This window comes from Ursus maritimus, unplaced genomic scaffold (genome assembly GCF_017311325.1).
Source record: "Ursus maritimus isolate PB19 unplaced genomic scaffold, ASM1731132v1 scaffold_10, whole genome shotgun sequence".
Taxonomy (NCBI): domain Eukaryota; kingdom Metazoa; phylum Chordata; class Mammalia; order Carnivora; family Ursidae; genus Ursus; species Ursus maritimus.
Window position 1 is genome coordinate 49965045 of NW_024423344.1, and position 12954 is coordinate 49977998.

General features: G+C 43.5%; 1 protein-coding gene across 1 annotated transcript; it reads left to right on the plus strand.

The window, feature by feature from the left end:
- Positions 1-669: 669 nt before the first annotated feature.
- Positions 670-10727, plus strand: ACOD1 (aconitate decarboxylase 1). Its single transcript, XM_008686656.2, has 5 exons — positions 670-835; positions 4098-4259; positions 4952-5041; positions 6720-6925; positions 7814-10727. The coding sequence occupies exons 1-5, from the start codon at positions 827-829 to the stop codon at positions 8757-8759; spliced, it is 1413 nt and encodes a 470-aa protein (XP_008684878.2). The 5' UTR covers positions 670-826; the 3' UTR covers positions 8760-10727.
- The last annotated feature ends 2227 nt before the right edge of the window (positions 10728-12954 follow it).

Here is a 12954-nt window from a genome sequence, read left to right on the forward strand (position 1 = left end):
CCAAGCCACAGTGATTGATTTAAAAAAAACAAAAAACAAAAAACGGCCTGGACAGGCTGTGGGACAAGCTGCCCTGGGTGAGAACAGGCGGCAGGCAGTGTATCCCAGCAGCCCGGCAGAGGACCGGAAACCAGAGATCTGCATCTGCAAAAATGCCACGCAGGAGCGAATAAGGATGGATCTGGGAGAAAGTGTGGTTAACTTCCAATGCCCTTCTAGATTCTTAATCTCAAGCTACCAGGAACTCGAGCTGGCACATTTGTCCCGAGACAATGGTGACCAACAGGGGTGACATGGAAGGGGGAAATGAGTGTGTCTTAAACACTGTGCATACCCTCTTTACTTCACCAACCCACTATTTGGGGACACTTGATTGTTCTAATTTTTAATCTTATAAGCAAATCTGTGAATTTTTTCATTAGATTCTTCCATACATCCATGCCGATTTCCTTAGCATAAATTTTTCGAAGTGGGAATACCTGGATAAACAAGTGTGCATTTTTCTGCGTTTGCTATATGGCATCTAAGCCCAGGATGCAATCCTAGCTTCGCTGTCAGTGCACTTCCCTGATGTGTGTGAGAAATCATTTGACCATCTCTGTTCCTTCCTGGCCTTGTTTAATTCCTCATCCCCTGGTAGGTTAAACAACTCATCATGAGGAAGTTGAAGCGAGCATACGTATGTGGGAGGTGTTGAAATCGTGGAAACTTTAGGGTCAGGAGAAAGGGAATGGGCTAGAAAGAGTGACAGGTATAAAGGGAGTCCACCCAGCCAGCGAAGTCCTCCTCCAGTGTCCGCCTGAGATACGCCTCTGCTTTCGGCACAATGCTCAAGGTATTGTCACATCTTATATGGCTTATTTCAAGTGGTTTTCTAGTTTACCTCTCCTTTTCTCAGTGTCCTTAGAGCTTTCTGCTGCTTCTTCAAAAATGGCATTTTAGCATTTCTCACAGCCTCTGGGCTTTCTAATACCTGCATCTGGTTTTTCATCGGTGTTTTCCCAGTAAGAGATGTGATCCTGTTGCATAGAATTAGGAGGAAAATGAATCATTACAAGTTCATTAAAGTTTAACCTCCTGGTTTTGTCTGTGTCCATTTGGCATGGCCAGATTGCCTTTCTAATGATCTGCTTACTGCCCTTAGTTCCCTGGAGAAGATAATCTTTTTGTGGCAGGAATCCTAACATCTTGGTTTGGTATTCCAGAGAGCTTAGCACAGGGCCAGACATATGGCAGGAACTTGTGAAATATTTATCAAAAGGCTGCACGCTTTGCCCTAATTTATACATTGATCTCAGTATTTTACTAAAAAGAGTTGTATATGCCATGAGAAAATCAGGAAGAACAAAAAAACATTTTAGAAATAGATGGGCTCAATCCTACAGCCAGCTGAGCAGTTGCATGTTATGTTCTCATGTCCCCTTCTTCCCCAGGAGCATTTCTTTGGGACACAGGTGCTATCCAGGACTTGTCAGGAGAGCCCCGGGGGGCCCTACCTCCATAGGTCAGTAGCGCCACTGGATCATGCAAACGGATGCCACAGTCCCCTTCCAGGCTCCATGTTGATGCCCCCATGACACATGCTCCCCAGGCATACATGCATCGTCATAAGCCTCTCCCAGGTCAGCTCTAACCCCAGAGAGATGAACAACCGATCACTAAATGCCCTCAGCTGTGGAAGCTGTGGGGATGGAAAGAGAGCGTGAAAAGAGGTCATTTTGCTTAGAACAAGGGATCCAAGCAGTTCTCAAAACTCTAAGTTTTACTTGGTGGATCATCAAGCCAGTGCTTTTTCCTCCTTCCCTGACTCTGTCCTTAAATGTGTTTACCCACATTTCTAGCAGCAGGACAATCAAACTTGTTATTTTCCATCCTAATCAGAAACATCTATGCCAGCACCCTCTCTCTCCCATCCGTCTTTTCTCCTGCTCTCTCCCAGCCCAGGCTCCCCTCACCTTTCTACCAAAGCTTCAGAGAAATACAATGTAGCCTATCCTTTTGAAAATGGCATGGGTTCTGAGACTTGGTCCTCTCAAGACTGAAAATAGGGGACTAGCTGGTGGCCAGGCTGAGGACTTTCAGCTGGGCCCTGGTTCCATCTCTGAACCTTGGGCCATGCACTAATTTTAGCGTCAGGGAGCCCCAGACACCCCAGATCCTCTGATTCAAAAACCCCTCGCCCTATAGCTAATGTTTTCAAATACAGTATCTGATGCTCAGGGAGGCAAGGAAGTTGTACAATGATGCAATAGTCAGAGAGGAAAGAGAAACAAGCCGACATTGACTAAGTGGGGCTAAGTGTTAGGCATGTCGTGAGATGCAATTGAAGAGTGGGGATTTTTAGCTGTACATAGTAGATGTTCTCTTGGGAAGACGTGTAGGAAACAAAACAATCGCCTAGACATTGAAGAACTTGATATTTAAAGGAATTGCAAAACACTCTGCTGCTTCTGAAATTCAAATAATCCCCCCGGTTTTTATCGTCTGGTTTACGGGTCGTAGCAGGACGGTCATCTCCACTGGGATGAGCCTGGGAGCTTCATATTCAGCCAGTTCACATCGAGCCCCTCATTGCGGTCCAGACAGTGGCCCCTCTTCCTGTGCTCCCTCTCTTGGCAGCTGGCCCCGCCGTATCCACACCCAGAACCTGGGCTACTGCAGCAGTCTCTTATCTGCCCTGGCAACCCCTCTCAATCCATTCTCTAAACAAGGGCCGACGGACATCTTTGCAAAACAGTTTGATCATATCAACCCTTTTAAAGACAGCATGGCTCCCCGTTAAGTCAAAGTCTTCATCCTAGTGGAACTTCCACCTCTCGGTCCTGGGCTGCACAGCCCTCTTACCTCTGCCCCTGTGTGCAGCTCTGCAGGTGGGCTTTGCCTAAATCACTGCATCTCACACCTCCAAGCCCCAGTCCACGCTGCCACCTCTGCCTTTAACTTCCACCCTTGTCCCGGGCACCTTCAACTGCTGACTCCCAGAAGTCTTCATAACCAGCCTCTGGGTAATCTCCACCAACAAGAATGAACAGGAAGTGATCCTCAAGTGTAATTTTAAATTTTCTAGTGGCCATATTTTAAAAAGTAAGAAAAAGCTGATAAAATTAGTTATAATAGTATATTTCATTTACCAATATATCCTAACTATTATCATCTTAGCACATAATCAATATTTTATAATTATTATTGAGATACTCTATATTCTTTTTTTCCTACTAAGTCTTCAAAATTCAGTGTTTATTTTACTCTTACAAGACATCCTAGTTTGGACAAGCCACATTTCAAATGCCCAATAGCCAATGTGGAAGTAGCTAGCATGTTGGACATGGTAGCACTTTAAGAATCACCTGACGATCTTAATGAAAACACAGAATCCTGTGCTATGCTTCCAAAGCTTCTGGTCCATTTGGGAGTGGGGGGTAGTCTAATTCTGGCGGTCTGGAGTAGGGACCAGAAATGTTCACTTTCAACAAGAACCGCACGTGTTTCAATGTTTCTTTTCCTCTTCAGGAAACGTGGCTTAATAATTACATGTAGCAGTTTGGAGTTAGACCCTTAGGAATTTGTGTCCAAACTCCACCATTTAAGAGTTGTGTAACTTAGTGACATCAAGTCTGGGTCTCCTCACCTGCAAAGCGAGATGACGCTCATAATATCTACCCAGAAACTTGTGGCATTCCATGGATACTGTATTTACAACAGTCAGCATGACACCTGGCACGTACCTAATAATGGCAGCTCCTAGACGGATACACAGCTCCCAAGCATGCCCACTTTCTGAGCAGGATGTCCCTCCCATCGTCTCCTAACTCTGTGCTTCCCTCCGCCGTAGCCCATCCAACTCTGTGGCCATTATCTGCATGTTGGTCTGTGTCCTCGACAAAAACTGGCTATTGAGCATTTCCACATCCCTTTGCCTCACACATAGCAGGGGCTCTGTGCTCATCATTTCTCAGGAATGGAATTTAGGTTGATTAACTGGGTTTTCCCTAGCGGAGCAAAACTCTTCACATAAAAGTACCTCAAGCTCTTGTATAGCAAGGAATAAGCAAATACAAATGGAGGATAGTACCCTTCTAACACTCCTCTCTTTAAAGTCTGTCACAGAAAGCTTTGCCAGAGTGATCCATGGCTTGACAGTGGGGCACCTGACAGATCACGTTATTCAAAGAAGCAAGAGAATGATCCTGGATACCCTGGGCGTTGGCTTCCTTGGAACCAGTACAGACGTGTTTCACAAAGCCAGCGAATATAGTAAGGTAAGAAGCTCAGTGTCTACTTTAGATATAAAACCAAATGCCTGCTCATGAGGTATACCCACCAAGGTGCCCGGAGATAATGTGTTTATGGTCTATTATTCTACTCTTTGTTTTAGAGATAGTAGTTGGTGTGTGTAGCATTGTTGTATATGGTTTTGTGCTCTATTTATCTGAGTTTTAATATTCATCCATATTCTTCACTAAGTTACTTTCTAAAGACCAATCTTAGGAGTAGTGTCTACCCCAATAGCATCTACCATTTATTCATGCAAAGACTTTAAGAGTCTCTGGAGAAAAAGCTGGTTCAGCACTCTGAGCAGAGTGGGTGTGTATGTGGGAGATGGAACACCCACTCTCCAAAGGATGTACTTGGTATAGACAACTGGTCTACCTTCCCTGGTATTTACCCTCAAGGAATAAATAAGAATAAATTCAGACTCCATCCCCTGGTACACCTGGGGGTCTCAGTCTGGGACAGAGCAACAACATCTCTTCTTCCTCCCATGGAGAAAGTTGTGTATTCTTTGACAAGGCAGAGAGGAATCCAATGGTTAAAGCTGTGATCCAGCACAAAGTGTTCAAATAAGGACTATTAAAGTAATGCCTCTAAAAATGAGGAACGGCTCTTTATGTGGTGACTTGGCATGTCATGTTTCCACTCTGTATCACTGATTGACATTCTTTTGTTCCAGATCTACAGTTCCAATGTGTCCAGCAGTGTTTGGGGTCGACCAGACTTAAGGCTTCCGCCGCCATATGCTGCTTTTGTGAATGGTGTGGCTGTAAGGAGGTTTACATATCTTTTCAACTGTTAGACAATAATAATTTCAGAGCCAGGAAATATATCACAAATCTTTCAGTTTCCATATTTCATGGCTGAATCAAGGAAGTTCTGAGAGATGAAGTGGTCTGTCCTCTCTTCTATGTAGTTACTTAACTTTTCGTGTTTGACAGTGAATTGATGCTTTTCAAACAAATTGTGAAGTACAGGAAACAAGATGGAGGACTTAGATAAAAACACCCTAAGGTACCTAAACTTCGGATATATATAGCAAAAAAAATAAAACTCGACATCCAGACTCAGTTCCTTTTGTTTTGACCAGTACCAGTTTCTATTCAATAACCAGCTTTTCATCCATTCATTCATTCACCAGATATTTATTGAGAAAGAAACAATGGCCATATGGAGTCTATATTTTCTGAAGTCAAAATCAGCACTTTTCATCTGACAATTTTTTTTGCTTTGTGTCAGCAGCAGTCCATATCTATATACAAGATATAATTTAGACACGAACATGTTGGGATTTCTGAGATATTTTTTATGGTTTGTGGGACAGTAACTTGGAATATTGAAAGTCAAACCCAATAGTGCATCCAGAAGTAAATGTCCAGGGTCCAGATTGGCTGCATCCAATAGATATGGAATTCTATTTTTTAAAAAGATTTTATTTATTTATTTGAGTGAGAGAGAGAGAGAGAGCTCGATCCAGGGGGAGGGGCAGAGGGAGAAGGAGAGGGAGAAGAAGACTCCCTGCTGAGCAGGGAGCCCGACATAGGGCTTGATCCCAGGACCCCGAGATCCTGACCTGAGCCGGAGGCAGACACTTAACCAACTGAGCCACCCAGCCCCCTGATATGGAATTCTATTTTTAAGTGAACTTCTGGTTATTATAATTTCGTATAAGGGATAAGCAAATGGCTAGGATGAAGAGGAATAAAACCTTATAGCAGAAAATAATGATTTTAAAATATAGCCTAATAGTTGGGGCACGTGGGTGGCTTAGATTGTTAAAAGTCTGCCTTCCGCTCAGGTCACATTCTCCGGGTCCTGGGATTGAGTCTGGAGTTGGGCTCCTGGCTCAGTGGGGTGTATGCTTCTCCCTCTCCCTCTGTCTCTCTCCCCTGCTCATGCCCTCTCATGCTCTCTCTGTCTCTAATGAATAAATTAAAAATTGTAAAAATACATATATAACTTAATAATCTGGGTTCAATAGTTCTTGCAACTTCCCTGTATGTTTGAAATTATTTCATAATAAAAAGGTACAAAAATATATGGCCTGATATGGAATAAATGACATTAAACTTTTAGTGCACATCGTTTGAAGGGTGGGGGAGGGAGAGAGGAACAACCACCTAATTTCACAGCCTTATTTTTAAGGGGGGAATATAGCTCTTTCCAGGGGCTGTGGCAGAGAGCTTTGGCCACCTGGGTAAGATCCAAGTTCACTGGGGCTCTCTAGTTGCTCCCCAAAGTCCTGTCTGCTCTGGGCAGAGGATGGCATGTCCAGTGCCCAGCCATGTGATTAAGAATTACAGCCAGCTTATAGGTTTTATTTTCAGATAATCAGGTCTAAAAATTTCATATCAAATAAAGTTAATTACTAAACTAAATCCTTACTGGCCATTGCATTCAGGGAAATACCTTTTTGGGTTATGGTTGCTGTGTGTGTGTTTACATAGATTCACTCTATGGATTTTGATGACACATGGCATCCTGCTACCCACCCTTCTGGAGCTGTCCTTCCCGTCCTCATGGCTTTAACAGAAGCTCTCCCTTCAAGTCAAAAGTTTTCTGGCCTTGATCTGCTGCTGGCATTCAATGTTGGGATTGAAGTACAAGGCCAATTAATGCATTTCTCCAAGGAAGCCAGTGACATCCCAAAGAGGTATGGAGAGAATCTGCCCCATCCAGAGGCAGACATATTCCCCCTTCACCTGTCAATCGTTATCTCTGTGGTGCCTTCTGACATAGAGTTTAGCTCAGTTGAAAATACGAACATTAGCGCTGACAGCTAAGTCAATTTTCCAGGCACATATCAAACCATATAGCCACATTCAAAGGTGTGACTTCAGAAGTACTAACGAAAAGTCTCCTTTGGATTTTGAGAGTCAAGCAACCATGACCATAAAATTATTCGGGGCCTCTCTCTGAGGGTGATTCATGTCATTTTGGCATCCACGGGTACTTTGAATCTTCCTAATCTCATCTCAGAGCAGAATCTACTTTGAAATTTGCTAAAGTCCTTCAGATTGAGAACATTCAGAAGATCTTGAAATTGTTCAACCCATTGACCAAAAATGGTCACATGTTGACTGTATCATGTAGTTCAATCTTGTATTTACTTTTCCACTTGATCCCGCCTGCTAGGAGAGGGGTAGATTGGAATACTGAGTTAATTTTCACAGTTTCTACCAGGCTCTCCACTTTTCATAGCTTCTTACATGGGATTTCAGCAAACAACAACTTTTGCCTTTCTGGCAATAATTATTAAAAATTTACCGTGTCAGGCACCATTGTAAGCATGTGGATTCATTCAAAACTCACAAAACCCGATGGGGTAGATATTATTAGCACCATTTTATGGGAGAGGAAACAGGTGCAGAGAAGTTGGGTAACTTTCTTGAAATCACACAGCTACTAAGTGGGCAGAGCTGAGACTTGAACCCAGGCAGTGGGCCTGCATTATCTACACCCCTGACTACTACAGGACAGTGCCTCCTGGTGACTGAGGTCTGTAACTCTCCAACTCTTTGCTTTTTTTTTTACTTTTCAGATTCCACCCCCCCTCAGTGGTAGGAACTTTGGGTAGTGCGGCTGCTGCATCCAAGTTTTTAGGACTCAGCACGGCAAAGTGCCAGGAGGCCCTGGCTATTGCTGTTTCTCATGCTGGGGCACCCATGGCAAATGCTGCCACTCAGACCAAGCCTCTTCATATCGGCAACGCTGCCAGGCATGGGATGGAATCCGCTTTTCTGGCAATGCTGGGGCTCCAAGGAAACAAGCAGGTCTTGGACATGCAGACAGGCTTTGGGGCCTTCTATGCCAATTATTCCCCACAAATTCTTCCAAACCTAGATTCCCACACTTGGTTGCTGGACCAGCAGGATGTGGCCTTCAAGAGGTTCCCGGCACACCTGGCCACCCACTGGGTGGCGGACGCAGCTGCCTCTGTCCGAAAGCACCTCGTCACAGACAGAGCCCTGCTTCCCACTGACCGCATTGAGAGAATTGTGCTCAGAGTTCCAGATGTCCAGTATGTCAACAGGCCCTTCCCAGACTCGGAGCATGAAGCTCGTCACTCATTCCAGTATGTGGCCTGTGCCACACTGCTCGATGGTGGCATCACCATCCCATCATTCCACAAATGCCAGATCGCCAGGCCACAGGTGAGGGAGCTGCTCGGTAAGGTGGAGCTGGAGCACCCTCGGGACAACCTGCCAAGCTTCAACACACTCTACTGTGAGATAAGTGTCACTCTCAGCGATGGAGCCACCTTCACAGAGTGCACAGAGACCTTCTATGGCCATTGGAGGAAGCCACTGAGCAAGGAGGACCTGCGGGGGAAGTTCAGAGCCAATGCCTCCAGTATGCTGTCCTATGACATAGTAGAAAGGCTTATAGAGATCGTGGAGAATCTAGAAGACCTAGAAGATTGTTCTATGCTAACCACTCTGCTGAAAGGACCCTCTCCACCAGTGATGGCTTCAAAATCTATCTAGCATTTAACAGTTGCATCGTACAATCCCTCCTGAGGTTTATCAACATCTAAGTGACTTTATATTGGAGAGAATTTGGTGATTTCCTTTCTAAAGCAAGGGTTTATAGTCAGTCTGCCCAGGAATAAGGGAAGCAAGGTGGAGAGAGTCCAGAAACAGAACTGGATTTTTATGGAAGGAGTCTTGTCCTATAAATTTTGCCAGACAGTTCCAATTACCTAAAGCAAAATAAACATGCAAGAAACACAGAGAAATTGATTTTATAAGCATTCATAAGGCTGAAATTCAAGTCACCTGTGATTTGCCTATAAAGTTAATCTTTACAGAGGAGTTCTTTATGAACTTATGAACCTCAAGGTGTAGGAGGAATTTGAACCTACACGTAAATTTGCTGACAGTGGATAAGGCCTCTGGCCTATTGCACCACCAACAGATTTCTTAGACCATGGGTTCTTATAAGCCCTCCACATTGGAGGGGGTGCTATTGGGTTTAAATATAAGGAGTTGCTGCATCTAAATCCTGCCCCTACAACTTATTAAATGTGACCCTTGGCATGTTGCTGGGTAACCCTCTGCCTCAGTTTCCCTATTGATAAAGCAAAAATAAAAAGCAATGTAAAAAGTAAAAAGAGTTCAGCTCTGGAAGCCATGCTGTTAACCACTACAATATATTGCCTTTTGTTACAAAAATTTCTTGGGAAAAATATCATGGATGAAGAGTCTGAGATATAATACAGGATGATAGCAAAAAAAAAAAAGTGTATATGTGAGTAATTAAATATTGATTTTGTAAAATAATAAACATGTCTTACAGGATTAAAAATTGCAACTTTAGCAATAGATATAAGCAGGGACTTATTATAGTGAATGTACTCTAAATTTCTTGTGTCATCTGAGAAAAGGGCAAAGCTATTAACTCTAGACTTTGATTTGTAAGTATGCATGTTAACATTTCCAGGGTAACCATTATAAGACAGCAGTAGAATGTATCACTTCCAGGTTAATAGAGGGAGAAGTATGGAATTAGGAAAAAAATAATACAAAGGAAGACAAGAAAGGAGGAAGAAAAGAAATATGAAAAAGGTAGAACATACAGAAAACACAATACAAAACAACAGGAAAAAAATCCAAATATATCTATAATTACAAAAAGAATAAATGGACTAAATAATCCAGTTAAAAAATACAAAGACTATGTATACATTAAAGACAACGTTTATGAGCATCTAATTTACATATCATTAATTCATCTCTTTTGAGTGTACAGTTCAATGAGTTTTAGTAAATTTACAGAGTTGTGCAAACATTGCCACAACCCAGTTTTGGAGTACTTCTTTTTTTAAGATTTTATTTTTTGTAATCTCCCCACCCAGTGTGGGGCTCAAACTCACAGCCTGAGATCAAGAACTGCATGCTCTACCAACTGAGCTAGTCAGAATGCCTGGAGTACTTCTGTCATGCCAAAACAACAAAACACAAAAACTCCTCGAGCGGGCCTGTGATTAATCCCCATCCCCACCTCCAGCCCTCAGCAACGAATGATCCGTTTTCTATCTCTATAGTTGTGTCTATATGGTTGTGACCACATACTGAGCCGTAATGTAAGTCTTAACAACCTTTCAAAGGACTGGAAGATATAAATCATTTTCTCTAATCATAATGCAATTAAGTTTAAATTCAATATAAAAAAACATAATTAGAAAAGCTTGAAACGTTTGGAAATAAAAATTCCTTCAAGTAACTTTGAGTCACAGAAGAAACTGTCATAAAAATTATAAAACATTTAGAACCAACTGATAACAGAAACAGCATACATCAAAATTTGTAGGATGTAGCTAAAACAGTACTTAGAAATGTGTAGAATTTTCTATGGCTGGCTCTCTATCACTTGGATTATGCTGTTTGATAAGACGTATCAGGTAACTGTGATTAATTTGTTTGAAGAGTAAATAAACAGTAAATAAAACAGGAGATCAACGTGGTGATTTCTATGGTGGCCTTCAGATACAATTTAATTATCCTATCTTTATACACTTCAGAAATTTCTAGGGGCAAGATCTAAGGGCTAGTAATAATATCCTCAAATAACCCCTGTTACAAACAAGACAACAGACCTAAAATGGAGTACTTATGCTAAGCCCCACATCACTAAAATGAGATTTACTTACTTGGGCTGCTCTGACCTGCTGTCTAGGCAGAGTGGCAAATGCTTGCTTTCCCCTTGTGGGTGGCACAAAGGATGCCACTGTGTTACAGGCTCCACGTGTAGGCCAATGAGTCCACCACATGCATCAGGCCAGACCACCAGGGAGAAAACCCACCCGAGACTGGGACCAAGGCTCCAGCACAGAGAGCGGCTCATGCCAGCACCCTCTCTGTGTTCCTGCATCCTCGGCACACTTTCAAGGCCTTGAGTCAAACTACCTGTCACCAGACACACCCGAGGAACCCCAGTGCTGGCTAGTGTGTTTTGGGGATCCGCAAGACCACACGCACATTCAGGGATCACTAGAAGAACTCAGGGGACTCAGCACAGAGTTTACTCATGGTTAAGGTTTATTACAGTGAAAGGATACATGACAGGATCAACTAGAGGAAAAGCCACTGGCAGAGTCTGGAGGCTTCTGACACCCCTTCCCACCAGTCAGGAGACACACAAGTGTACTCCTCTCTCCAGGAGTGAAAAATTCATTTAAGTGTGTACACTCTTTCTCCCCGGGGAGAGACTTAGCACCCAAGGTTTTTAATAGTGTCTGGTCATGTAGGTCCCCTCCGCCCAGCAATGATCATAATCCCAAACTCAAAGAAGGAAAGCAGGTGTTCGGCATAATTGTCTGCTGAACAAGTATGTCTGCACAGTCTTGGCAGAGCGAACTACTTTTATCAGTCAGGGAGTGGGTTAAATGCCAAGCTCCCAGAGGCCAGCCAAGGACGAACCTCATGAATAGGCCTTAATAAAGATAGCAGCTTGAGGCCTGCTATATTCTTTCCTGCACAACGCTTCCCATCCTGAAGTGCCTTTCTTTCCTATTTGTGTGGTTTTGTAGGGTACAGGGACGCGGCACAGAAAAATTGGACTTCGCCTCCACTCCAGGAACTGTCTCTGCTCTCTAGCACTGGCAGCTCTACAAGCTGTGTGTTCTATCACCGTATTAGCTAAAACGGAGGGCCCCAGCAGCTTAAGGCTGTCACAGACCAAAGAGCGGTAATGATTTTAACCCAGGCACTAAAAATGAGAATAGGTGACTTTATTATTTTTTTTAAAGATTTTATTTATTTATTTGAGAGAAAAAGAGTGAGACAGCGCACACAGGGTAAGGGGCAGTAGAAGCAGGCTCTCTGCTGAGCAGGGAGCCCAACTTGGGACTCGATCCTGGGACTCTGGGATTATGACCCAAGCTGAAGGCAGATGCTCAACCGACTGAGCCACCTAGGCGCCCCGAGAATATGTGACTTTAAAGGGTATTTTTATATATTATATTTTATAACAACTTTGCTCGGAAGCCTTTATCTAAAAAAGATATCACAGTCAGATTAAGCCCTCTACATCCCCACCTTAAGGTCTGTAAGAGCTTATGTAGGGGAATCTCTTTGGTGACGCTTTGTAAATGGTCGGCTTTTATTATCAACAAATTTCTATCAAGGGCTTCATATGCCAGACGGTGTTCCTGGTGCAGGTGATCAAGCGGTCAACAAAACAGACAAAAACCTCTTACCAATCATGAGTTTATAATCCCTAAGCTGTGAGCGGAGAGACAAGGAAAGTGTTCTGTACCTACTCGGGGCCAGCTGTGAGTCCTCACTTCTGGTTCTTCTGGGCCTAAGCAGAACCTGTGACAACAGAAGCTTTTTTTGGCGCTGGAGAAACGCAGCACTTCCCCCGCACAGAGCAAAGCTCCAGGGAACTGAAGGGAGGGGCAAGGTCACAATTAAATCTGCAGCTTCTCCTTCAGCAGAGGCGTGCGCCCGCGTGCATGTGCGTGTGTGTGTGTGTGTGTGTGTGTGTGTGTGTGTGGTCTCTTTCCATCCCCACGAAATCTACCTGCAGTGTTGCAGGTTTTTATCACTCCGTGAGATTGTTTTACTCTCCCTCTCTTCCCCTACTCTGTATTAAAAAAAAAAAAAAAGTATAGGGACAGTTCATAGCAAGTGAAACACTCCAAAACAGATGAGTGTTGCACAGGCTTCTCCGGCTCCT

What these genes read in the sequence shown, in the direction of transcription:
- ACOD1 (XM_008686656.2), top strand. An exon ending in AAGCCAGCGAATATAGTAAG is followed by an intron (nt 4,260 to 4,951) that starts GTAAGAAGCTCA and finishes CTTTTGTTCCAG; the next exon opens with ATCTACAGTTCCAATGTGTC. An exon ending in GCCAGTGACATCCCAAAGAG is followed by an intron (nt 6,926 to 7,813) that starts GTATGGAGAGAA and finishes TTTACTTTTCAG; the next exon opens with ATTCCACCCCCCCTCAGTGG.